The 27,911-nt window shown below is 39.9% G+C and overlaps 1 protein-coding gene across 3 annotated transcripts in view; it reads right to left on the bottom strand.

Annotated features, from left to right (window-relative positions):
- The window catches only part of NTRK2 (neurotrophic receptor tyrosine kinase 2), a 283,569-nt gene that overhangs the window by 245,601 nt on the left and 10,057 nt on the right, over nucleotides 1-27,911 (bottom strand). For all 3 annotated transcript variants that reach the window (XM_016223028.2, XM_087822730.1, XM_087822731.1), the window contains exons 2-5: nucleotides 9,176-9,250; nucleotides 9,007-9,078; nucleotides 4,327-4,395; nucleotides 1,765-1,919 (exon numbers count right to left, since the gene is read on the bottom strand). In XM_016223028.2, coding sequence (XP_016078514.1) covers nucleotides 1,765-1,919; nucleotides 4,327-4,395; nucleotides 9,007-9,078; nucleotides 9,176-9,250 — 371 coding nt within the window. The remainder of the gene's footprint in view (nucleotides 1-1,764; nucleotides 1,920-4,326; nucleotides 4,396-9,006; nucleotides 9,079-9,175; nucleotides 9,251-27,911) is intronic.

The following is a 27,911-nucleotide window of genomic DNA, read 5'->3' as shown; positions in this document are numbered from 1 at the left end:
CACAACGGTCCATAGACAACATATATAGTGAGTTACATTATCAGAATGCTGTCGAGACAACATGGCCAAAAATTAAAATCAAAGAAACAGAATTGGTTTCAGGCGAGGGCAAAGCAGATATTATTAAGAGGCAGTTTGTAAAATCAGAGCAGGAGTCAGATGCTTTCTCTTTTTTCCTCTCAGTGGTTGCTGAACCAATGTGGTCACAACAGCCATGGGGATTTGGGAGCTGGCCAAGAGTCCAGGTGACTCAACTTTGCATTTCTTGTACCTCTAGGCAAATCCTCTCAGCAGTGCAAATTTATACTAGAACAGAAAACAGTTACCTTCTTATCAGGAAAAGATATATTTTAAAAGTTTGTTTTTGTCAGTGTTGGCTAGCAAAGAAAGCTGAGGGAAGTTGGAAAGTGAACCAAGCCTGATTCCCCCATTCTGAAGCCAAAGGTCCCTAGTTATGACAAAAAAATCTGTGGGAGGTAACTGTTATCTTCTAAGCCCCTTCAGGGTCATAAATGAACACTTAACTTTCCTTTTATTACATTTTCATTAATAATAATTAGCAGCTGCCCTGGCTGGCATGGCTAAGTGGTTGGAGAGTTAGCCTACAGACCAAAGTGCTGTGGGTTCGATTCCAGTCAAGGACACGTACCTCGGATGCAAGTTTGCTCCCCACCCCCAAGTCAAGGTGAGTGCAGGAGACAGCCAATCAATATGTCTCTCTCACATCCCCTCCCTCCCTCCTACTCTCTCTAAAAAATTAATGGAGAAAATATCCTCAGGTGAGGATTTAACAACAACAACAAAATAACAACAAAAAAAGTAGCACCTATATTTTCCTTAAATAAAAACTGAGCCCAAACAACAGGGTCCTCTTAAAATAAAGAATTGGGTGTTTATGGTCAATATGAGGATTCCTCATGGCCAAGAACTGGGTGCTACATGGCTTCCTGCTGAGTCACTAGCCACTAAACCAGAAGATCAAACATCATTGTGAACTGATTAACTGGTTGACTAACTGATTAAAATTTCAACAGAGGAATAATATAAATATGTGAGTTGCAGAAGTATGTCACAGAAACCCTGAGCAGTAAAATCCTAACAGGCACCCTTGGATTCTCCTTCCCTACAAACACACTGACCCTCAGAGAGAGCTGTGATTTTATCATATGGTGCCCTTTTAAATTCTGGAGGTGTAAATGCTGAGGAGAGGAGTTGGGACAAGAGTAAAGGAGGAGATTGTTAACCCAGATATGGGGAAAAGCACATGTAAGGGCAAATCTGTGGAGCCCCATCAAGAGACACAGACATCTGGCAGCAAGACAAGTTTAAGGGAATATGCTGGATTGAACTGCATTTTCTTGTGCTTCGAGGACACTTTGTCACTTTGAGATCCTTCCCTCTACATGGCCTGGGTGCCAACTAAGTATATATGTGGCCAGTGGAGTACCATACTCTTAGGAGATACTTTTTGGATGGATGGATGTATAAACAAATTAACAAAGAAACAAAGGAATAAAGTGAGTACTTTTTTCTCTGTGCACTTTAGTCATCCATTCAAAATTAATAATCTACTTGCAAAATATTTTCGGCAATGTTGCTCCCAGCTGATTTCACACTGCACACAATGTTGCCCAACTCACTGGAGACATTAGCAGCACACTGTATAAAATCTGGGCAGTAGTAATCTTCCCAGACTCACTACCACACCAAGGCAATTAGAATAATTAATAGTAACTATAACTCATTGACTTAAAAGTAAATTACCACAATTGGGGATCTGCAGGTTCGCCAGGGGGATATTCTTGCTGCTTTCATTTAGGCAATACAAATCCTGAGTTTCTGGACTGGATTTAGTCTCCTGGAGAGTCTTGATCCACATAATATCACAGGAACATGCGAATGGATTGCCCACCAAGATCCTACATGGAACAAAAATGAAACCCAGTCAGGTTTCTCTTTTTTAATTTTAACTATATTTGTGTTCATGAAGCACCACAAAATTATGATTTCTTTCTAGCCAGCAATCTTTGAAAGTCATACCCACCTTCATAACATAAAAGTACTTATTATTCATTAATTTATCTAATACTTACTGAGCTTCTGCTATGTGCAAACATGACTGTAAAGACTAAAGGATGCAAAGTGATGTAAGACTTTCCAGAATAATAGGAAAACAAGGGACAGAAATAGCTATAATGTAGGATAAAAGAGGGTGTCTCATAAAATGGGGAAAAATAAGGTGCCCTAACAAGTTTATCACAGTCATGATACAGTTCTTAAGAAGACCTTAAGTGAAGATGCCAACAGTAAGTTTCCAGGAGTACTAACGTACTTATTTCCGGCCAGGATAGAGACTAAAGTGCTATCATTTAATAAGCTCAGACTACAGTGCAATGTCATCTTCATTTAAAATGAGACTGTAAATACAATGCTAGGACTGAAGTGTGAGAGCTAATCAGGTGGTACTCACAGCTTTCTGCAACCACAGTTTGGTTTGATTGATGCGAGAAAGCTGGAGTGAATGTGAGAGAGAGAATTTGGAAGGGAGCTCTTGGATCTCCAGCATGCATGTGCACGTGCACACATGCCTACACACACACACACATGCACACACACCAAGCTCAGGAGCTCAGAGGGCAAGGGCAGCTGAGCTCCAGATTGAGCCCCTCAGCCCACTGTGAGGAGGTCTGCCGAGATAAAGCGACCATTCAGCCGTGCTGCCTGGACTCCTGCGGCCTGACACTGGGGAAGGAGGACGTAGTCAAGAGGAAAATAAAAACCACAAGAAGAAAAATCTTTAAATGCTTATTTATAATACTCAGTGGCCTATTTAAGATGAATTCCATTTATGGTAATGAGCCTTTAAATGAGGCCATTTAAAATCGTTACATAGGCTCTGCCTGGAATTAACCACAATACTTAAGATTTCTGTGAGGACGGGACCTGGGCTTTGCAGCATCATTTACTCCTGTGGTTTTCTGGTTGGGTTCTAAGAATCTCAGGGATCCCTAGAGACTTTTCTGGGAGTTTCTTTGGGGAAATGTGGTCATGGCAGGCTCTTTAATTTGTGTCTGCTTGATAGCCTCCAAGTATCCCTCCAACACCAAAATAAGATTGGACACTACTGGATATGGAATATAATGCAGAAGAGACCCACAATGTTTAAGTCCCACTAATCCAAGATATTTCCTGGCATTCTGAGCACATGAAAAACTAAAGAATCTTTCTAAAAAGAAAGTCTGGTTGAACCCGTAGAGGGCATAAAGAAGCGGGGAGTTCTTCAATGATACATATAGCAACGTTCCTATGACCACACGCTGCTGGACAGCTGGCTTCTTCCTCTAGCTCACTGTGCAAATGCCTATTGCAGTGGTTGTTATTAGCTTACTTGCTAGGCTTCTACATCTCCCACCGCACAGCAGAATCCCGGAACACAGGGATGGCTCTTCTATCGCCATGGCCTAGTACCAGGTAACTTTGATTTGTAACAGGCATACAATTAACATGAATTGAATGAATTGATTAAATGTGTTGTAGGGAAAATACTGAGACATGTGAATTTGGAATCAGAGCTCTAATTTTTAACCCAGCAAGAAAATTTTCTGCAGTGACGCTTAAAATTTTTACAGAGTACCTTATTCGATTTCATATCTCTTCCTTAAGTTGTTAATGTCTACGCCTGTGTTAGAAACCCAGTACTTCAACTACCTGAATTCAGTTCATTCCAAATCATTGCCAATCACTAAGGCTTTCACCATGCAGCCCTCATTACTACCTATTAGCTCGTTGTCACTCCACCAGTGACATCTCATATGCACAATTTCCTTGTTCATGGGGTAGACCCTACAACTCAGGCAACACAGAATTTAAGCAAAAGCTCTGCCTGGTATTCAAAGGCCTTGTGCACCCAGGCCCACCTCTGCTACACGGAGCCTCTGCATTAGGGTTCTTGGGGCATGTCAGCCATAGGAATGGCAACAGTTTACATCTGCTTTGTGGTGATAACACAAAAATTGAACACACTTGGAAATGCTGGCTATTAGTCATCAACGCATTTCAATATTTTTCCCTCCATTACAAAATAAATCATTTAGGTAAGAACGACATTTAAACTCATCACAAACAATATACTACTATTGAGGTTTCTATTTTTTATTACTAAATCATGTCTTCATGAGGAAAAAAAACAAACAACCAAAACTTGAGAAACCATTTTTGAAAATTTTGACATAAAAATAGATCTGCTGCATCATTCATTTTTTAAAAAACTACTTAATTACTTTTTTCCTTGAAATTTTTTCCCCCAAACACAAAATCATTACTTACAGTTCAGACAAGTCAAGGTGACGGAAATGTTTCCTAGACAAACTCGTCAGTTTATTTCGCGTAAAATTGCTGAAAGAAATCAAAAACATTAAATGTGAATCTAAAATGATGTACTTCAGGAATAAAGTATTCAAAGCAAGATTTTTTTTCACGATGTAATTTTATTTGATCATGGCCCTTGCTTTACTTAGACCCAATAATCTCTCTCTTCCACCTGGAGTGATAGCTGTTTTTCCTGCCTCTTCTATAATTCTTGCATATGGGCAGGCGTGAGGCATAATTTTCATATTGCCTATTTTAACTCTCTTTTTTACCCAAAGGTTTATTTTTCATATGCTGATTCAGAGCCAAGTTATATACCATTTAGAGATTTCTGACCTTTTGGACAATTAATAGAAAGATTAAATTAAATTTAATTTAATTTAAAACCATAAACTCACCAGAGAGAAAAGATGTTTTAAAACTAAAGAGCATCATGAATATTTTGAAGTCATGCAGCATACAAAACTCCGAATATAAACTGGATTTAAGTGTCCTTAGAGGAAAGAAAACACTTATTGCCTGATAAACTCTGCTGAGATTGTTTATATACAATTTCTAAATAACCAGCTAATGCTATGATGAGCACAACAACAATATCAGATAACAAGGGGAATACCAGATTTTCTCTTGAATTATGCTAGCGACAGGTCATTTTAAGATTTGGACCAACGATTGAAAATGTGTCATATCTGCGATTGAAAATAATAATACTGAAGTTACTGACATGTTCCAAATACATAGTTTTTTCAATAGGAAGGAGTTTTAGTTTCCAATGATCAATGCCATGAGGCCTTGAGTTGGGAAACTCTAAGCCATAATCCTGGCAGCCAACTCTCTCTGTGAATATGTTTCCTAGTTGAATTTATTTAAAAAGTGTCCAGTGATTGGGCCTCTAGACATGTGTTTAATAAGTAACATGAACGTAAAACAAACACCAACTTTCACAAAAACATCCAAGACCTCAATAAATTGCAATGAGCCTTTCAATATCTGTTTCCTGCTCAGGAAAGTGAGTGTTGGGCTGATAGATAAGAATGGGAGATCTGAAGGTGACAGTAATCCTGGGCCCTTACCTGAGGCTGGTCCATTGTATCAGCCTAACAAAATCAAAAGTTAAAAATATCTTGATATGTCTGACCAGTCACCTTCCGAAAGGGGTTACAACCCAGGAGCTACTGCATGCCCCAAGGCTACCCATTCGATGAATAAAGAAAATGCACTCTGGTGCCTCATAATTCAAGAACGTGTGTGTCCACTCCCCGCCTTATTCTATATTGACATTTCACTCACCCAAACCCCCACCTACACAAGGGAACCCTCTTCCTTTCACACAGGCACCTTCTCTTTTCACACTGAGTGTGGAGTGCTCACCCATGTGAAAAAATACTCTACCAGGAAGTTAAAAAATGTGCCCTCATAAATCTTTTCTTTGGGAATGTGAATTCAGAATGGCTTTCACTGGAGAATAATACATTGAAATGCCAATCTGCCTGTCTTCCCTACAGTTTTAGAAACACAAATATTTTCATCTTCATCAGAAATTCTGGGGGGGGACAGGGGGGTGCAGGGGAACCTGCTCTTCCTCCAAGAACAAGAGAGAGAAGCAAAGAAAAAGGACACTTCTTGTCAAGGTTCCCAGGTCAGCCAGCGAGCCGGCACTGGGAGCAGCTGCCCTATCGGGCTGCCAGCAGCACAGCCCAGGGCCGGTTCTGCGCCAAAGAACAAGATGAGTTTTATGAACCATACTTATTACTGGGGCCAAAAGCCAGGAAAGGAGGAGGAGGGGAGGGAAAAAATCAACAATCACCTTACTGTTTGATTATAGGACTTTGCAAAGGAGCTAATTAGCACCTCTGCAAAGCCCCTGGAAAAGACAAATGCTGGCTTTTCTCACAGTCTCTGGGTTCTCAGGGGCCAGGCAGGAATTAAGGCACCAAGAAGTACACTCAGTGGCCGTCTGGAGAGTCCCCATGCCTGTAAGTAGGAGCAGGGTGGAGGGGGAGTGGTGAAAGTCAAAGACAGGAGCCAATTTGAATTTCCTTAAAACCCAGAGTGCAGTGCTCCTGTGCACATTTTTATACTATCGGAGAAACTAACAGAGATAATCAGCATTTTCCAAGAACACTGAGAAATGGCTTCTGATGCACATTTCTTTCCTAGCTCACTGTCACCCATCATGTTGATATTCAAGTTAAGGGCACAATTTACTTGTGGGAAATCAGAAGAGAGGAAGCCAGTTGCCCCAAGTCCTTGACCTTAAGCAGAGGTTGGGACTAAGGTCTAGAAAGGCAAGCACTTGACTTGATTCCCTCCTCCCTCCTTGCCATTCTAAAAAGCCAACTACTTAATTTAATTTCCTTATTTAATGAGAAGCCTCTTACGTCACATAAATACATGAAGTTCACTGACATTTCACGATTTATTCCTAACTGCTTGAATATTGGCCTGACTTTATTCTGCCTTACTATGTAACCATGCCTACAAAGACCAGTAGAGTTTCTGCAGTCTGCCCAATGACTGGGCTTCCAGAGTACTGGCTTTTAAAGAAACTATATAGGGTATGTCCATCCCTTTGGTTTCCTATTTTCAAATGGAACCTCTTTGGAAGATAGGGTCAGATACCTGGCTTTATATAAGTTATGTACAACACCTAGAATGCCATTAAAATTATTCTACCATATAGCACCCTGAAAAAATATATACAAGGTGGCTTTGGTTTACTAAAAATAGTAATGCAACAAGGAAAGTAGGGAATATATAAGAGGTACAATAAAGAAATAAATTAGTCTATTACTAAAACTATAATTAATCATAGTCCACTATATAAAAAAAAAATCACATTAAGGGAAGTGATATGGTAAAACAGCCAGTAAAATGTGGTTGTTGAGTAATTCAGGTCTAAAGTCAGGTGTAATGAAAATACCAGAACTTGACTACTGAGGTCATTAATTACATTTAAGTGACTGCATTAGAGCATTTTGCCTTTCTCTCCTTTCCAGCTTCTCCCTTGTTTATGCTACCAAGGCCTACGCAGACATCAGATCTGTGCAGGCAAACCAACTGCAGAGATGATGCCAAAAAACATTCAGATGAAACGTGTTAATAAAGTTCCTTGGAGTTTTGTCACATTTTTGCCAAATGCTTTATCTTAATTCCACAGACTTTATTTTTAAATTGACTCCATCATTAACGTTACCTATAAAATATGAAGTCAACATACTGGCTTCATGAAATTAAGGTTTTTTCATAATATCAACAAATTTCCATAGAGAGCCCAGGCTCTAAGACAATGATTTCTTTTATTACCGGCATGAAAATCAGTTGGAGAACTAGTCTCCCCAAGAAAAGAAAGGCCAAATGTTACAAGAATGACTGATCCTCGAATCTTAGGGATAGCACAGATTTTATTTCTTGTACTCTTATGGGAAGAACACGGCCAGGAGTCAGCCCTGCAGTCATAAGTCTGTCAAATTGATCTGTGAACCTGAAGAAGTCCTACATCTTTCCTCATTCTGATTTTCTGCCCATGAAATGGGAATAAAAATGATCTTCCCTACCAATTGTTAGAAAAATCAAGTGAGATAATACAAGTGACTATGAGACACATAAAGCATTGTTGCAAAGAATTTGCAAAGCGCAAAAGGGCCAATGGCCCTGACCGATGTGGCTCAGTTGGTTGAGCTTCGCTGCATGCACCAAAAGGTCACCAGTTTGATTCCAGGTCAGGGCACATGCCCCGGTAGCAGGCTTGATCTCCAGTAGGGAGTGTGTAGGAGGCAGCCAATTGATGTGTCTCTCTCAGATCAATGTTTCTCTCCCTCTCCCTTCCTCTCTCTAAAAAATCAATCAAAACGTATTTTTTAAAAAGGGCCAATGAATGCTGGCAACATTCCTCCAACAGAAAATCAGGGCATGGGGACACCAATCTGAGCTTAGGAGTAGGTGATTTTCTGTTTAATGACAAAATCTTTTAGGAAGGCCATAACTTATGGACTAAGTGTTGTCATCTAACAGGATTTAGCAGCCAACAACTTAAGAGCCCCCATTGTCCCTATTTATTTACATTTGACTTCAGCTGACAAAGAGTCAACATGACAGCAGGGGTAGCATTTGCTATTGTTAATAATTGTCTGAACCTTTGGAATGTCCCATGATTGACTTTTGATTGACTTTTTCCACTTCTGTCAATCATGGCAGATAGCTTTTTAAAAATGAAAGTTCAAAAGAGGTTCTATTGTGGAGGCAAGGCATTAGTAATTTTTAGTTCCCTGAAAAGGCGATCGCCAAGTCTGTCTCTTTCAATTCCACTGGTTTAATGTCTTCCAGGGAACGTCATGATTCCAAGGAAAAGAGTCAAGGACGTTGTACCAGAACAGAGTTTTCAAAGTAGACTCTTGCCGATGGGCTATTGTTCCGTCCAAGATGGAAATGGCCCAGAAATTCATGAAAGAGAATAAACAGGCTGTTCTAATATCCCTCTGAAGCTATTCAGAAGTCAAAGATAATGTTTCTAAGCTATTGTCACGGCTATACTAACTTTTAAAAGGAGGGGGGTAGAGTGGAAAAGAAGGAAAATAAACAGAGAGGAGAAAAATATTGAATAAACTGGGTCCTGGGGAGAAAACAATCTTTACTTACATGTGCTGTAAGTTGCTGTTTTTCAGAAATGCTTTATGAGCCACAAATTTTAATCCAGAATCCACAATTGTCCTATGGAAATACATAATTGCACGCATGTTAGAACTGACTGATGAATAGAGCATAAGAAGAAGTTCTAAGATGAAGTACACAAGTCCTGAGTACTCACAGATTTTTCAGTCCCACGTAAGCTTCAACATCATCTTCGTTGATTATTTCTAACCTTTTTTGATTTGCAATGTAACTGCAAAAAAAGCAGAGTGAAAACCACTGACTCAGAACATAGTACATAAAAGAATGGGTAAGGTCCACACAACCTCACCAGGGTGCTCAAGGGGATCTTTCCCCACCTTACCTAACCCCACCATTTAAAAAAAAAAAACAGCTAGGGGAGTAAAAGTAAGTGTGATTGAGAAGAAACAAAGATTGAGCGGGTGTCGTGGTCAACAACAGGTTCACCAGGCTTCATTTTTCTTAATTTTTATCACTCTTGCAACTAACAGTTTCAGTTTGCCTCCCCTTTTATGGTATCCCCTGTGCATAGAGGTGAAAATAACTAAGAAATGCGTTCACTGTCTCTCAAAGGCGTTTCACCCTTATGCCTATAGCCACAGGGATGCTGGCAGCATCACACACACGACAAATCACATCTTTCCTCACATTCCAAGAGAAGCAATCACTCCTCTTACCTCCTGAAAAACAGAAGCAGATTCCCTTCCCCTTTTCTCCCTCTCCCTCCCTCCCTTCCTCCCCACTTGCTCTTTTCCTGGCCCAGCACCCCTCTTTCTGCCTTTGTCAGTAATAATACCAATTTTTCCTTTCAGGAAACACATTTCACAAACCCACATGGCCCTAGTGAATTCTCTGTAGGAACCCTCCTCTACCTCCACCCCCCAAAACCCTCAAAGGTATGAATAAACTGGTGACTCTGGCTGGACAGAGAATTCCATTCCCTTGAACATGATGATTGGCTTAGAGTTAGGCATGTAACCTCAACTAGACCAATGAAGATCTTCCCTAAAATTAAACAGATGAATGCTGGGACAGTCTCTCTCTCTCTTCTTCTTCTCTGGGATCATAGCTGATAAGTTACACAGAGCTGGGGCTTCCATGGGAAATTATTCTGCCACAAGGAAAGAGACTTTCCAAGAATAAAGTCAGCACAGAGAAGAAAAGAGAGGTAGGAGATACAAAGAGAGGCAACACCAAAAATGCCACTTGAGCCTTTGAATCTAGCCATCTCCAATGTTAGTCGTCACTAACTGAAGTTTGTTCTGAATTTCTGTCACCTGCAACCAAGAATACAAACCTAGTCATATAAACACAAAGCTGTTAAAATTGTCTCCAGGGAATTTCCTTGTGATACTTATTTGAGAACCTGTCTATCCATTTTCCTTAGATCACAACCTCTTTGGAGACAGCTGGATTCTGTTTTAATATGCACCACAGCATCTAGCAAAGCACCTTGCACAAGGTAGATATTCAACAGATGAAGGATGGATGGGTAGATGGATGAATGGATGGATGAACAGACGGACGGACGGGCAACACTTGGAGTTCCAAAGTTGTGCTAGGTCACATTTTCCCTTTCTTTTTCACTAAGATACGTAACATTCCAATGAAGACATTGAAAACAAATATATAACCCTGCTGTTACCAACATGAGTGAAAATGAAATAAAAAATTAAATGTAACCAACTAGGGAGAAGAAGACACAGCATCTGTAGGTCCCTTCTACCGAATCCAAAAAACAAAACAAAGATTTATGATGAGAGTTGGGGCACTCATTTTTAGGAAACAAATTTTAGAAATAAAATAAGTAAAATATTCTGAGGGAACAAAATTACACCAAAGAGAAATAAAAGGGCTTTCATGAACATTGTCCCCTGTTACATAAAAATGCAACCTCCAAGGTAGAAAGGCATCTTCCACTGAAAGTCTTGGTTCTCCCTGGTACTCAGGGCCTGCACTCAACAGATGTGCAGGAAGGATTTATTCTCTTATCTCTTTCTACCACACACAGAAGGAAACATTTTAAGACTCCAACCTAATGCTCAAACAACAATTTTCAACATCAAGAGTTTTTACGAAATGCTTCAAAATTATCACACATTAGATAGCTGTTTCCAAGATTTTCATTCCACTAACATTTTCAATAGAGACCACAGTAACCTTCTCCTTCTAAATTATCTCCCAATAAGAGCTGGATTCCAGAGAGCCCTAAATTTTAATGTTTTTTTCATGCAACTACAGTAAAAAAAAAAAAAAGGTAAATACTGTAAGGTTTCATTTGGGTCACAATAAGGACTTTCAGAGAAGCCAGACCACTCCTTACAGCTGAGTTGGTGTGGGGACTCCGTGTTCTGAAAACATTGACTCTGCTTGGACATCACTATATTCTCCATGCTTATGACAGGGGCCTGACACTCAACAGGTCCTTAGTGAACTGTGGCACAGAGCATTTATCTTCTAGTTATTTATGCCCTTTATTTTTTTCATTTCACTTTTCACCAGATTTTTAATTCAGAAACTCCCTAGTTGTACTCAAGAAAATATAATGAGCTAGCACAAATAAAAATGGAAGTCGTAGAAGAAAGAAAAGCCAGGGCAGAGACATCAATGGAGCTAGGAACTGGGTTTCAAAATGTGTATACTTGTTAGAAGAAAAAAAAAACCACAATCTTATTTCTAGGCTTTCTAGTCAGCAACACCCAAGAAAAGAATGCATAGGAAATAAATTTGGTCAGTGGTAAATCCATAGTGTTTATGAGAGGAAAATAAGTCAGATATCAAGCAAAGCATAATGGTTCTTGGATCTAAGACTAGACAAGTGATTTTGTAGAAAACCATCAAAACAACCATATGAAATTATGAAAAAATGATCACTAGAGAATACTCTTCCACTGCAGAGACAGGAATTTCCTAGATAAATAATGAATTTTTCTCCTGCTCGAAATGGAAAAATCAACAGAAGAACTGGATTTAAAGGTCAGCAAATGTCCTCCAGATGCCAGAAATTCCCCTTCATAAGTTACCATGTGCAGAGATGCCCTCAAGATAGTTGCTGGTTATAAAATGGTCATGAAGTCTACCCCATAAGGAACTCTCCTTCGCTACCATTGAGGCATCGCAGGACTAGAAAGGAAGCCAGTGAAGTTAATAACAGACAACTCACAAAGGGAAAACTCAATGGCCAAGAAACATATGAAAAACTGCTCACCCCACAAGGACCTTGAAATGCAAATTAAATAATGCCATACTATTTGTCCCACACTAGAGTGACAAAATGCTTAAAGATTGACGATATAAAACATTTCTAAGAATATGAAGATGTCTCTTACATTGTAGAAGGGAGTGTAAATTGGTATAACACTTTGAAGAGCAATTTGCCAGTATCCTGGAAAATTATAAATTGGCACACTTCATGGCCCAGCAACTCCATTTCCAGGTATTCACCCAAGAGAAATTCTCACACATGCACCAAAGGAGACACATACAAGAATATTCATTGTATTTATGGTCAGAATCAAAAGTTGGAAACAGCCCAAGTGTCCATCAATAAAGAAACTACTGAGCCATAAAAAAAGATGAAATACTGCCATTTGCAATAACAGGGTGGATGTTTAGGACATTATGCTACATGGAATAATCAGACAGGAAAGGACAAAAACCTTAGGATTTAACTCATATGTGGAATAAAAAAAAAAAAAAACAAAACAAAACAAACAAAATCAAACTCATAGATACAGACCACAGAATGCTGGTTACCACAGGGAAAGGGGGTGGAAGAAGGCGAATTGAGTAAAAGGGGTCAAATATATGGTAACAGAAGGAAACTAGATTTGGGTGGTGCACACACTAGAACATACAGATATCAATTATAACGTACTCCTGAAATGCATATAATGTTATTTACCAATTTTACCTTAACAAACCTAATTTTTAAAAAAGAAACAAAAAAGTAAGATGTGTTAAATACATAAGTTGGATTGAACCAGATCTTTATATTTGAGCAGAAAGGGGTCTTCACATTAAATGAGAAAAACAATAAGCTGAATTGCATAATAATATATACATATAACATAAAATAATTTATGCAGACTTTAAAAAAGTTTTTATTAAATGTATTGGGGTGACACTGATTAATAAAGTTACGTAGGTTTCAAGTGTACAATTCTACAATACATCATCTGTATAGTGCATTGTGTGCTCACCACCCAAAGTCAAATCTCCTTCTGTCACATGTATTTGACCCCCTGTACCCACTTCTACCTGCCCCTACGCCCCTTCCCCCTGGTAACCACCATACTGCTGTCTGCATCTATGAGTTTTTGTTTGTTTATCTTATTTTTTTTTAATACATAAAAAACAATCACATAATCTTCATAATCAAGTATATATGTAAAGTATAAAAAGATTGCAAGTAAGATTGCCTTGGGAAAGAAGAATGGGTCTGGGATTAAGAAACAAACTGTTAAAGTATTTATTTTATTAAACTACTAAATTATTTATTTTTTAAAGGAAGAAAGACTTGTAACAAAAAAAGACAAAAATGTTAAAGTGTCATTTCTGAATATAAGTACATGAAGTTATTGTTATGTGTTATGTCATTGTATTTGGGGGAATTTTAAAAATTTATGAAGAGTGAAGAAAGGGAAGAAGGGAGGGAGGGAAAAAGACAGAGAAGGACATGGAAGTGAAAGGACTGCAGGGAAGCCGAACTCCAGGGCTCTCAGTTACTCAGTGGACAAATACACCTGGGCTTAAGCTCTAGTTCCTGGACCATCCAAGAGACAAAATCTAAAAGCCTTGGGCTCCCTGCCCCAGAGCCTCTCCACATGAACCAGAAGAGTAAGGAGCATGCTGGGCTGCCCCCTACTGGTAATTTCTGCATCAGGATCTTGACAACACCAGGTCCTCTGTGTTCTCCCATCTCACTGCCACTGCTCAGAGACCACCCCAGGATCAGGAAGGAGGGAGGAAGAGCCAGGCCAGGCAGACAAGTGAAAGGTGCATCAATAGGTTTTCCCTCCAGAAAAACCATTTCCCATCCCTCCAGTCACAGTGCTGTCAAACTCTGTACTGAGTCAAGCTTTGCTTAATAAAACACATGTCCAAGAACAGTTTCACTCCCAATGAAGCAGTGGGAAGGAAGGCCCAGCATTTGGGCACAGGTCTTTCTCAAAAGCTTTCTTTCCATGACAACCCCTAACTCCTCTGACCTATGCCCACTGTTCTGGAAAGCTTAGGTACCAGGGGTTTTAAGACACAAGCCATCCCCCCAGAGCCCATGTTCCAGCACTTGTCTGATAAGAATGTCATGAGTTCAGCAGAGCTTTGTTTCTTCACAGAAAACCAAGCTTCTGCCCTTCTAACCTGCAGAGGTTGCCTTCATTCTCTTTTAGGGAAGTAAGCAGGCTTTGAACAGTGACACAGAGACTCAATGAATTTGGATTTATTTTATAGGATACTCCTCAAGAATTTCTCTCACTTAGCTCCTAGGACTCCCAGTCCCTCTGGCCCACACCTACATCAGCAATCTGTGTGGAATCATTCTTGGCCATCAACCACTGTGTTTTGCCCAAATATGTCTTCCTCCATTCTCTGACTCATATATAAGTCTCTAGGTTGGACCTCATATTATCATGAATGTTGTTTTTCACTTTTACTGCATCCTAAGACTACTATCTACTGCCCTAAAAGTTGGATCCTATATCCAAAGCACTTCTCAATGAATTCACCTAAATCTATTCTGGGGCCCCGCAAATCTGACACATTGCTTGATTTCTACACAACACCCAAAAAGGCTCTTTCTAATCCCAACATGTTTATTCCATAACTTGGCAAGCTTTTTTTTAACATTTACTATACTTCTTAACTTTGTAATTAAAACTTAGAAGAAATGGAGGTACTCTTTGTACCCACATTTGTATTTTCCTATGAACCTACCTGACTCCCCAGCTGGACTACTAACTCTTCTAGTGAAGGGGTTTATCCATCTCACTGCATTTCCACTTCACGCACTCGCAGGGCTGATTCTCAGGGCTGCTGGTGGACTTAGCGCAGTCAAACAGATTTAAGCATCTTCCACTTGCACTTTTATTATCCCACGGGAAAGACCAAACACATACACACACGTGCATAAAAGATGCACAGTAAGTGCTAAACGAAAATTGCAATAATAGAAAATAACTTCATTTATCATGTAGAAAACCAGGAAAGGCAGTAACAGAGGAGGTTGGAGAGCCAATTTTGAAAGGAAAATTTGTCCAGTCTAGGAGTGAATTTAGATCACAAGCACACAACACACTCAAACCAACTAAAGTACTTATTTTTTGTTAAATATAAAAATTAATTGCCCTTGGAAAATAAGCATTTATTTGCCACCAAACCCCTCAGTCTCAGGAAAGTTAAGACTAGAAACAGCCTCCGAGAGTCTTCATACCCATGGTTCTTAACCTTGAAGGAGTGATGCTCTCTGGGGACAGGGCTCACTGCCACAGTATTTGATGAGCACAAAAAAGGAGGTTCCAAGCAGAAATACAAACACCTGGACAGTGAGGCCACAGTGGAAGAAATGACAAGATATGATTGGGCGGGTCAGTGAAGGCTTAAATGGAGCTCAGGCCTTGGAGAGAGACCAGAAAGCCAACAGATAAAGAACATGAACATAAGCCAAGTCTCTACTATCTGCCATTTCATTTTGTATTGTCAACAAAGCTTCTCCAGTCTCAACTGGACCTCCAGGACCTTCACTAAGACATTTTGTTGAGGTAAAGAAATTTCTCTCCCCAGGCTTAACAAAAAGCTTATGGGTAATTTTTGGGGGGAAAAGAAGAGAGAAGAGGTAATTTTAGGGAAAATTCACAGAAATATTTTTGAATTACAGGTTCCTGGAAAGGGTCCTCATTCCATTTTAATAGATTTCCCACTGGCTTTGAAAACCTATCAAAGAATTCCTCCAGATATCTGCCCAAGTAACAAAGAGTGGTTTCTGATGCAGCTTTTCTTAGTGTGTATTAGCCTAACAGCAGTATTGCTCTCAAATAAAATTTCCCTTTAGCTTAGACTTTATGACCTGAACTGTGCTTTGGCATTACATTGAAAAGAAATGGTAAGAGCAGTGAATATACCTAATGGCTACTCTTCCAAATGGAATAACTTCTTGCCACCCCTCACCCCCACCACCAAATAAATAAATAAGCTAATAAAAGTAGGTAGAACCTAAACGCCGCAAGAGATTGCGATATGTGCCCAAGCTTACACCATGGGGCGTGACATTTTGACTCTGATAAGATCCCCTCTGCCACAGGATTTCCATCATAGGGAATATAATAATCCCTTAAAAAATATGCCTTTGTTCCCTGAGTCCACAACTAGGCAGCTTCAGTTTCTCAGCAAACTGACGAGAACGGGTTATGACAGTCAATCCATGATGGGCCAAAACAGGACTCAAAAGTGGAATTTCTCAATGTATCACCCCATTCTTAAGACAGGATATACCACCCCAACTGTGAAAGCATGAATGTAGACAACAGCAGAAAAGCATACTCAGAATCTGAATTTGAACAGCCTGCTAGGACATGCTGGGTAGCATCAGCACTTCCACCTTTTGTTTTGGGGGGCTTTTTTGGTCATTAGAATAAACATAGCATCAGTAATTCCATCTATAGAGTGCAAACTGCATGCCAGGCACTGGAGTACCCAGGGATTGTCTCCCTTAACACAACAATGCTACCAGGAGAGCACAGTGATTGTTTCCACTTTTCAAAAAAGAAAACTGCGGTCCCACCATGCCAGGCCACTTCCCCAAGGTCACATAGCTGCCAAAACAGGATTGAAACCCAGATGGGCCTGCCTGGATTTCTGAGCTCATAGCCACTGTGCCACACCACCAGGACTGCGGACGTATAAATCTAGCACCTCCAGTAAGGAGTAATTTCTAAAATTTCTGCAAAGTAAATCTTCACGAATAATCATAGCCTAAAATCAACAGTCAACAGAAAGGACTGAGGACATTTTGCAGGAAGCTCCGTGTATTATAGCTACATTGAGCTATAAGAGGAGATACTCATTTATTCTCTTCAGATTCTTCTACAATGCCCAGCTCTGAAAACTGCAACTTCTAGGACAGCCCAAATACCCTGGGAATTTAAAAATTCAAATACCTGGAAAGAATGTAAGTGGTACAGTGTGGGGGATTAAACACTCCACTAGCTCCATCTCTTACTAGCTATGTCACCTGAGGCAAGCCCCTATGCCTCAATTTACTTGTCTGTAAAATGGAATAACAACAGTAACTGCCTCTTGGGGTTGTTGGGAAAATTAGGAAACTGCCCTAGCACAACTGAGGACCTCAATTGATGCCAATTATTATTAACAAGGAGCATAAGACCAAGGTTCAAGGGCTGGCTCGTCACTAACTAATAAGCTTAATCTTACCCTGCCTCCAGTGGCCGCACCTGTGAAAGAGGAAATCTGGACTTGACAATATCTCAAGTCCCTTCATTATAGAGATTACAAGAAAGCTTCAGAAAAGTATTATGAAGACAAAAAACTACACTCTGGCTTTCTCTCTGAATACTAATATAGGTTTTTCTTACCTACCTCTATCAACAAGGTGGTTCCCAACAAGAAACACTACAATTTATGACCAGAAAAATTAATCCTAAAAAAAGACCTTAAAGTTGGCTTTCTACATAAAACACATCCTTCTTCACCAGGAAAATGTAAGTTTCATTGGATTTAAATGAAATAACAGCCTTTCCTGCAGACTTAGGATTGAACCCCAGCCTACAAATAATGTGATGTGAAACCTTATAAACTGGTCAACTAGTCACAGCAACAGCATGTGGCCCAGGTCTAAACAATACACGGTCCTTTATTTTTCTATATTTTCTTATTAGCCACTAACTTTTCAAAATGGAAAGATTTCACATTTTAAGAATCTGAATTTCCATATTTTCTTAAAACAAACAAATATACAAAAAACAGAAGGTCTGCCAAACTGGACTAGCATTTCTCTCTGGCTACCGTCAGGACGAACTGAGTGACAGTGCTCCTAGGGGGCTGGGGCACATTTCCAGTTGGTAACATTCCCAACCGACCTCAGCTATTTCACTGGCCCGTGGAAAGATTTTATGACACCTGACATAATTCTTGCTTGTAATTTCCTCTGAGGCTTTAATGCTCCAACAATTCTTCGACATTGATATGTCATCTCCATGCACAGAGATCCCAAAAGGGAGTCTCATAAAATCAAGTGGCACCAAGGCCACAATAAAAATACATCACTGTTTTTTGTTTGTTTTTTAAAATATATCAGAGAGAAGAAAGGAGAGGGAGAGAGATAGAAACATCAATGATGAGACACTGGGGATCAAGCCCACGACCCGGTCATGTGCCCTGACCGGGAATCCAACCGAGATCTTCTGGATCCTAAGTCAATGCTCAACCACTAAGCCATGCCCAGCAGGGCAATACATCACTGTTTTAAAGAAGCTACTTCTACCTGCTCCAGAACCCTCAGAAACTTCCCCTGTTGCTAAAAGCTAACTAAAGTGGACACAGACATACCCAATTGTAATGTTACACTTTGCACAAAGGTAAATAAATACCCAGGAGGAGAAAGAGATGTGTTTTTTCCTGACCAAAAAAAAAAAAAAAAAAATGTTTTCCTCCCAACTAATTTGCTTCATATCATTATATATTTCACATTAGGTCTCAGGTCTTTCGATAGGTCACAGTAACCTACCAGAGCAAATGAGAATCAAGTAACTAAACATGCATCATGACACTGTTTCAGCCTATTAGCTGAAGAGCCCAGGGCAGAAACTGTCCTGATACCGAACTACCAGCAAGAAGCAGGCTTAAGCTATATTTAAGGCAAAATTTTATTTTGGGAAGGTGTCCTCTAACATTGGTCAATATGAAACCACACAAACACGAGTCAGCTTACCGGGTGACTTTCAGTGTGCTCTGAAGCTAACTCATCCTGGCAGGCCCGCAGGGGGCCATCCCTCTCAGGGCTGGGGACATCCCTAGAGTCTGGGGGGGCCTCACCTGGCTGGAAAGAGGCTGATCATATACCTGCTCCTAACAGCTTCTAGACTAAAACCACCTCCACCTCTGCTGTGCCCTGTGGGTGGAACTCTGCAGTCTCAGTGGAGCATCTGTCCATATTCTGAGGGAAAGGGCTGCAAGCCTGGATCCTGGATCTGCCCGCTGGTACCTCCCCAGCTCTTCTTCTTCCGCCGACCAGGTGGCTTCCACCTGGATGAGCACGCAGGCCAGGCGGCTTGGTCTTTGTAAAAGGATGTCAGCCCGACCATCTGGTTGTCTGGTTTCCAAAAGATTAGATCTGGCCTTAACCAGCAACAGAGATTTAAATTTCCAGGCTGTGGTCAGTAGGGACAACTTCAAATCCCGTGCAGCCCAGCTTCTAGTAAAGCCAGGCTCAGCAAAGGGTGTGTGGGGTGGGAGACTGCGATCCCGCCTTGCATCCATTTTGTAAGCACAGCTCTGGGAGATTACATTCTTGAACTGCTTTAGCCTCCTTGCAGAATTGAGGTCCTTATCAAGCCCCCCAACTTTCACTGGCCTTCTCAGCAAGAAGAAATGAAATCTACTTTTGCATTTTTCATAAAAGTTCTGAATTACATCACTCATTGTCCCTGAAAAAGAAATTCCTTTCAGAATGTGCCAAAGCCATGTTCCTGTGGAATTAGGAGGCATTCTCCTTCCTAATAATGAGCTTCTCTTTTCACTGCCAAGAAGTCATGCACAACTGTTGCGCTCAGTTCCAGCAACTCTATCAACCCTTAGAGTGAGCTGGGGTTCCTGTGCTCTCTTTTTTTGTTCCTAATTCACTCTGTCCTTCTCATTTTTACCTTATTGTATAAAATAATTATCAGTTATTCAAATGCTGATGTTAAATTGCTTAATAGCAACATTTCTAATATTTGCTCAATACAAATTTAGTGCCCATTATGACTAATACACTCATACTATAAGTTGGTCTTATACTTTGTTTTCAAGAAATGAGTTAATAAATCATTCCATCCATAATTCGTTTGTGTCTCAGAGGGAATGGTCATAAATAAGTGAAATCTTCTTGTGACTCCAATCCAACACATAAATTATCTTTTTTTTTTTTAAATGTCTTTTCCTCTTTCCCTGTTATTTCAGGCCAACCAATATTTCATTTATGTCTAGTGCAGAAGGACTTCCAATGATTAGCCCAGGCACTAAGAATCCTAAGAAGCATTCAAGTCGGCGCTAATCACAGCACAACAGAGCTTTGAAAGCTCTTGGCCTCTGGTTAGGCCAAATCATTCCATATGAAGAGAATTTGTGGAACTAATATTTCTGCTCCAACTTCAGGAGAGATCAGAGCACGGCACAGGGAAAACTGAGCATCAGGCACAATGTCAAGAAAATAGAATGATTGAGGTGGTAAAATTTTAGGATCTCTGTGAAGGTCTGTTTTAATTTTGGCACAATTTTTCCGCCAACATTCATAGGCTGTGGGAGTAAGGAGAGCAAGAGAATGTGAGGAACGCTTCTGATTTTATCCTCAGTGGTTTCACTTCCCATGTTAACCTTCAGTCACTTTCATAGAAGGTTAGAGATCACTTTCTTTGGCATTGAAGTACAAAGATGCTGGTGGAAAGAGATCCCAGTGATATGTGGTTGCGGAATACACAATAAAGAAAAGCTATTTGGCAGAAGGGAAGTGCGAGTGAATTTAAAAATCCTAAACAAATCTCTTATAAAAACTTTTAATTCAAGGTACACCATTATTCAAAAAGACATATTTTTTGAGGTACTTAGAGTAGTCAAATTCATAGAGACAGAAGATAGAATGGTGGTTGCCAGAAGCTCCGGGACAGGGGTGTGGGGAGTTGTTTAACGGATATGGTTTCAGTTTTGCAAAATAAAGAGAGTTCTGGAAATGGACAGCGGTGTTGCTTGCAAAACTTGAATGTACTTAATGTCACTGAATTGTACATGTAAAAGTGGTTGACATGGTAAATTTTATGTTACTCGTATTTTACCACAATTTTAAAAAAAGAAAAAAGACATTTTTTAAAGGCCTTGCAATTAAAGAGTGAGAATGACAGTTAAGAGAGAAAGTGGAGTATAAACTCGACTGATAACCTCCAGAGTCCAGGGGGACTGTTGTAAACAATCTAGTAAATGAAATGAACCAGGTCTATTGGACAAAAAGTGGCAGAACAAAACCATGACCTGCATACTAGTGACTGAGTATGACCCATGATTGCTCAGCACACAAGTGGTCAATATCCCAATCAGCTGAGCATGCCAGGTCCCACAAGATGAGAGAAATATGCCAACAAGCAAAGAGCATGCCAAGACCACAATAAAGGGAACCAACACCCTTGCACATCTGTCCCCTTAACCCCCACACCTGTCCAGTGCCATAATCAAGGCAGATTCTTTTGCTTTTCTGCCCTCCTCCAGCCCTACAGAGTCCACTCTCCTTCAAAATATGATTAGGATAGACACACAGAATAAAAACCTACCAGCTGAGTTCTAGGCACTGGCACAAACATTTTACATGCATCAGCTCATTTTAACAGCACAGGAACCCAAAGAGAAAGGTCTTATTATTTTCCCTTTTTGTAGATGGGGAAAGTGAGACACAGAGAGCTTTAATAATTAGTCCCAGGTAGTAGGGGCAGACCAAGTTCAGAGTGGGACAGGCTCTTAGCCCACCAAGTAATCCTGCTTCACAACCTGTATCACTCCCCTACACAATACCCCAAGAAAATGAAAAATTAGTGTGTCAATCACCTATGCACAACAAGTGGTATATTCAGTGATTTTTCAATTTGGCAAAAAAAAAAAAACACATTAAGGAAAAGAACTTTTTAGGCACAGCTCACAATCCCAGGATCTTCCTAGGCTGCCAGTAAAAATATATTTATTTATTTATTTATTTATTTATTCAGCCATAATGAGCTGTTTCTTAAAATACTATATTCAGATCTAGACCTTTCAGGGTACAAATAAAATCTGTAAAGGGAAGAGAAAACGATAGAAGCTGGTAGCCACTGATGTTTACTCATTAACTGCTGGGGACAGGTCTCTGCTTTGCTGGTCTGTCTGTGTCTGTGATATCATGAGCTTACTGTAATACAAGTCAGGGAAGAATCCTGCATGTGTTGTCCTTGTTGGAAACATGGACTCCATGACAGAATTCCCCTGAAGAGAGGGGCACTGCAATGGGAAAAGCATGGGGAGCCTGGCGACCCCACTGCATGCCCCTGTGGCAACATCACAGCACAAAAATAATAATGATGCAGAGGCCAGATACAAGGCAGAAGCCCAAACAGCCATGTACTTAATGCCCTCAGCTCTGTTAGAGGCTCTCACTTTGGTTCTCCTACATCTCAGTTCCTCTAGGTGAGGTAAGGAGTCACAAGGCCAACAGGATTCTCCTACCTGGAAATGGAACCTTTCTTCTTGACCAAGTAGATTCCCAGATTTCCCTACCCAAAGACCCCGAGCCCACTCCTAGGGCCTATGTAGGCCTTTCCTGTGGATCAGCCCTCTTGAGGCTGTGCCATGCTATGGATATGCATGTCCCTAAGCACAATGTTGTGGGCTTGGGGGAGGTACGAGCTTCTGTCTGCGGTGGTGTTGTTGGAGCCTGGACATGTAGGATGGATTGTCCACACAGCTGTGAAAGAGAAGTGATATAACTGAGGACCTCCGCTGGTGCACTTCAACAGGCCATACAAATGCTAGGAGCTGACCTAAGTCTTGTCACCCAGGACCCAGAAAAGTGGCTGGTGGGAGGACATGTTCAAAACATACTTGTTAACTGACTAATTGATTAAATAAATGAATGAACTCATCAATCAACCAATCCACACATGCATGTATAAACAGTCAGTTCCTGTCCTCCATTTCAGCTCTCCGGAAACGACTTTGTCAACAAATATCTACTGCCCTCTGAACTGTACATGTATAGATATAAAATGCAATGAAAGAAGAGTTAATGACAGTGCATTCTAGGCTAGGCTGGAGTAAACAAAAGGCTCAATAGCACCCTCAAGGCACCAGGCAGTTAAACTCCAGAAGAAACTTTTAATTGGTCAGAGAGCAATTCCCTTAAAGAATAAATGAGATGGCTAAGAAGTTATATCCTAGAGGGACACCTAGGCTTACCTATGTAAGAGCCAATGACTCAACCAAAACTATGACTTTTCTCACCAGGGTTTAACATCATATGTTGGATCCATAATGCCCATTCCTTTTTTAAAAATTACCTTTTAAAATATATATGGAGTCTAAACTATTTTTATTTGCATGTATATTACAAGCATACAGCATCATGTAAACATAAATAAATGGATGTTATTTATCTCAAGGAAGAATTATCTTTTTGGATTATTCAATGCAATCTGTTCACCTATATACTTTCCCACTCTAATTTTAAAAGCCCTCCAATCTCTTATGTCTATCAGTTGTTTTATGATCAATTTTTCCAAACAAGCATCAAAATGTGTAAGATGCCTAATAGTGTTGTTGTTATAAATATAAAGGAAGCCCCATGAAACATTGATAGGATCAGCCTATGTGCGTGCACCTCAATTGCAAAGGCACAAAAGTACATGCATCAGATGGTCCATTACACTGGACCCGCCACACTATCTTTTTACACCCGGATGTCTGCCATTCTTTGAGAAAAATGAACAATCTCTACCATCCACACTACAAGAAGGATAAATCACATCTGAAATCTCACACCAGAATCACTTTTTAAGTAAAGCACCATAAATGCAGTCACAGGGAAAACTGAAATCGATCCACAGGAATGTCCATTATTAGCTATTACACAACAGAAAAGGCACAACTCCTTCTCATTAGACCAATGTGTTTGCCGGAATCGATGTCCTGGAATGATTCTTTCCCCCTGGCTTCACCTCTGCTGTTGAGCGGCCTGTTGTGCGTCTCTCATCTGCTTGTCCTCATGGGCCCATCTCTCTCTGCCCCTCCTCCCTGCTGGATACGGAATCAGCCAGCTCATCAAAGCTTTGTCTTTCTTCCTCTCCAGCTATGCCGTGTCTCTGTAATGAATTGATTTCTTACTGCACAGGAACCAATGCTGTGCTATTTAATTCCATAGAAGTTATTTATTTAAAGAAACATCTTAACTCAATGACTTTGTAAAAGTCATGTCTAGAAATTTGCATATTGATGTCCCAAACGACTTCTAGTAAGTACTCTTACTCAGATCTCTAAATGACAGATTTGTAGAGGAATGTGGGTGTGTGTACATCCACATGCACATGCTAGGACATTGTACTGGGTGCTAGGGAAGAGCCATAAGCAAGATCCACACAGTCCTTGCCTTCTTGCAGTTTATATTCTAATGGTCTCTATGGACAGGTAGCCAGCCATGCGTTTATAATGCTAAGTTACTATGCTGGGATTGGGAAATACAGGGAGCTATAATATATAAGAGCACATGGTGAAGACACAGCCCAGAGGCAGGGAGGCAGAGGAAGTTAGAGACAGAAGTCAATGAAACAGTGCTCCAGAAAGAGAGGGTGGCCAGCATGAAGCCTGGGAGGTAAGTGACAATGCAGCTCAGTAGCAAAATTGAAAGCTCGGAGTGGCTGTATCATCTCATTGAAGAAAGAGAAAGACAAGAAATGAGGCTAGAAGTTTGAGTTTGAGGATGCAGGGCTTTTAAGATCTTTTAAGACTTGTTAAAATATATAAATGTAGTGCTATCTTAATTTAAAACACCAATATACTGTGGGTTGAGCTAGGTAAGCAATTCCTAAAATTCATATGCAAAAATTATCATGCAAGACTAACCCTAAAAATTATGAAAAAATGAGACTAGTGAGTAAGACTAAAACTTCAAGTAGAAAAAAATAATATGAAGCTTTAGGAGATAAAAAGTTTAGTGCTGGCATGGAAACAAACTGATTGTCAAACTAGGATAGATCCCAAAATAGGTCCAAATACAAAGGTGATCTTTGTATAAAATTTATTTAAACTTATGAGGGAAAGGTTGAGTTATATAATCAATGGTATCAAGAGGCCTGATTGGCTGATTACCTATCTTGGAAAAATAATAAAACAATTTTAATATAATAAATATAATAGTATAATAAAACTCATATTTTAAAAATCCAGATGGAGAAAAGCTTTAAGTACAAAAGCATGAAATAGTAACAGTAAAAGAAACTATAAGAGACTTATTTTGTACTTGTACAGAGGGGAAGACTCTTCTTAAGCACATTTACAACCTAAGAGGCATAAAGGAAATAAATTTTACTACCAAAAAAAAAAAAAAAAATGTAATTCTGCGTTATAAGAAGAAGAGGAAGAGGAGGAAGAAGTGGAGGAAGAAGAGGAAATACCATAATGAACATCAGAAGACAAGCAAAACATTAGGCAAAGTATAAATTTTCTCACTGGTAAATTTTATGTTTGACAAGGCCATCAACCCAACAGAAAAACCTAAGGGACATGACAACATAGTTCACTGAAATAGAAATACACAGGACTTATAGACACACAAAAAGGCTTTCAACCTGGATGGGAATTGCAGAATTACAAAGTAAACAATGGTGAGATACTATTATCTCCCAGGAATATGATTACAAAGGTCAAAAGGTTTGATAAGAAATAGTATTGGCTTAGCTGCAGAAAAACAGGAGCTTCCAGTTTGGGTGGGAAAATGAAATGATGTGGTCTTCTTGCAGGACAACTTGGCAATAATCTATCAGCATCACAAATGTCTCGCAAATATCCCTGCAATTCAAATTCTAGGGACTTTTCCTACAGATAAAATCATACATGTGTGCGAGCACTTGCACACAAAGTTCTTCAAAAGAAGGTTGGTAAATATAGTTAATTCATTCGATGGATTACTGTAGTGCCTGGCTGTGTAGAAGAGGTTAGGTACATATGTTCATACAAAAACATTTTTAAAGTACACTGTTAAGTTAAAAAAATAAAATAAAATAAAACAAAAAAACCAAGATGCAGAACAGCAGTTAAAGGTCTAAATGGAGGGTGTATATATATATATATATATATATACTCACCCATATATATATGTGTATATATATATGAGAGACAGAGACAGGGAGATGCCTTCATTGTGTACAAACAAAAAAGACATGTACTCGTTTACGTGAGTAGACTGTTTCTGGAATCAGACACACAAACTAAAATCAAAGGTGCTCCTGGAGATGAGGCAGAGGGATTGGAGGGTTAGTTAGAGTGAGAGTAACTTTTCATGATACACTTCTTTGTACCACTGGAATTTCTTAATCATGTTCAAATACTACTTAAAAACTACTTACTAGTAAAATTCCATGCAATGAAATTAATGCATTTCAGAGAAAAGGTGTACAAAATCACTTTTAAAAGTCTGACAAGCTCTCAGGCTTGAGCAAAGCTTGGCTAAAGGCACTCCAGAGCAAGAATGTGTCAATCAGAATTGGTGCTGGGTAGGGAATAAAGGAGAGAAACAGGAGTGTCCATCCAGGGGATGCAGGTCTGGGCCAAAGTACTTCAAGTTCTGCATTCTCTTTGTGAAGGCACTCCAATTATGGAGATGGATGCCTCAGGCAAGCTTAGCTTAATGTCATTTAACATTTTAAATGTGGAATTAAGTGCCCTCGCTCTAATTCCAAGATCACCGAGCAAGCTTCCAGTGATCATTTGTTCTGCTCATAGATCTACTGGTGTAAAAGCAACAGTAATGCTGACCTGTGCATTAGGTTCATGTGACAGCTATATCTATTACATAGCAATATGCTGAAAATTTGTTTTATTTCAAACTAAAAAACAAAACAAAATCAACTTTGAACTTATTTTAAGAAATGAGTAGAGCCACAGGACAATTAGAAGCAGTGATGTGATAAAATCGGCATTTTTTGAAAGACCACTCCAGCACAGTAGGGCATATGGATAGAGAGGGAGCAAGACTGAGGGCAAAGGTGCCAAGCAGGAAAGTTGCAGCATTTTAGGCAAAAGGATGGTAAAGCAAATTGTTGCTTTTGCTTATGTAAGTACTTGTTTGATGTTCATTTTCCCTCCGAAATTGCAAACTTGGTAAGAAGAAAAGACCAGGTCAGTCTTTCCCACCACCATATCGTAAGTATTTAACAGGACACAGAGCAGACCCCATGAATACCTATTGAAAGAATGAGTACATGAATGAATAAGGGCAACAGAGATAAAAAGAACTGGACAAATTTAAGCAATTTGGGGATTTATGAAAATGCAATTGTAAGGCATGATAATTAAATGAATGTAGGGGTTAAAAAGAAAGCAGAGTCAAGTTCTGGTGTGTATTACTGAGCAGTGATACCATCTATTAAGATATGAGACAATAAAGATGGGCTTGGGATGATGACGACTAATTTAATTTGGAAATGTCAAGTGTGGCACATTATGACATATCCAAGAGGGATGTTCAGTAGGCAGTTGGACATTTGAGCCCAAAGGTCCTCACTGATAATGGATGGAAACATAAATCAGGACATCATCAGAACACAGAAGGCAACAGAAGTCGTGGATGAGGGTAGCATAGTCCAGGGACAGCCCAGAAAGAGAAGCAGCCCTAGGACAGAAGCCCATGGGACATCACCTAGGGGGGAGCAGAGAAAAGAGCACTCACAAGTAAGACTAAGCAGCAGCTGCCAGAGGAACTGGGGGAGACGAGGAAAGTACGGTTGCACCGAAGGGAAGGGATGCTTCGAGATGGAGGGAGTGAGAAGTGAGGCCAAATTCTGCTAAGCAAATAAAAGAAGGCCAGAGAAACATGCCTTGGATTTAGCCCAAGGTCTTTGGAAATGGTGGTGGAAAACAAGTTCAATGAAGTTGTCGATTGAGGCGAGACTAGG

The sequence above is a fragment of the Miniopterus natalensis genome, chromosome 12, assembly GCF_054644295.1.
Source record: "Miniopterus natalensis isolate mMinNat1 chromosome 12, mMinNat1.hap1, whole genome shotgun sequence".
Lineage (NCBI taxonomy): Eukaryota > Metazoa > Chordata > Mammalia > Chiroptera > Miniopteridae > Miniopterus > Miniopterus natalensis.
The sequence above is the reverse complement of the archived record's forward strand: the minus strand, read 5'-3'. Positions and strand labels throughout refer to the sequence as shown.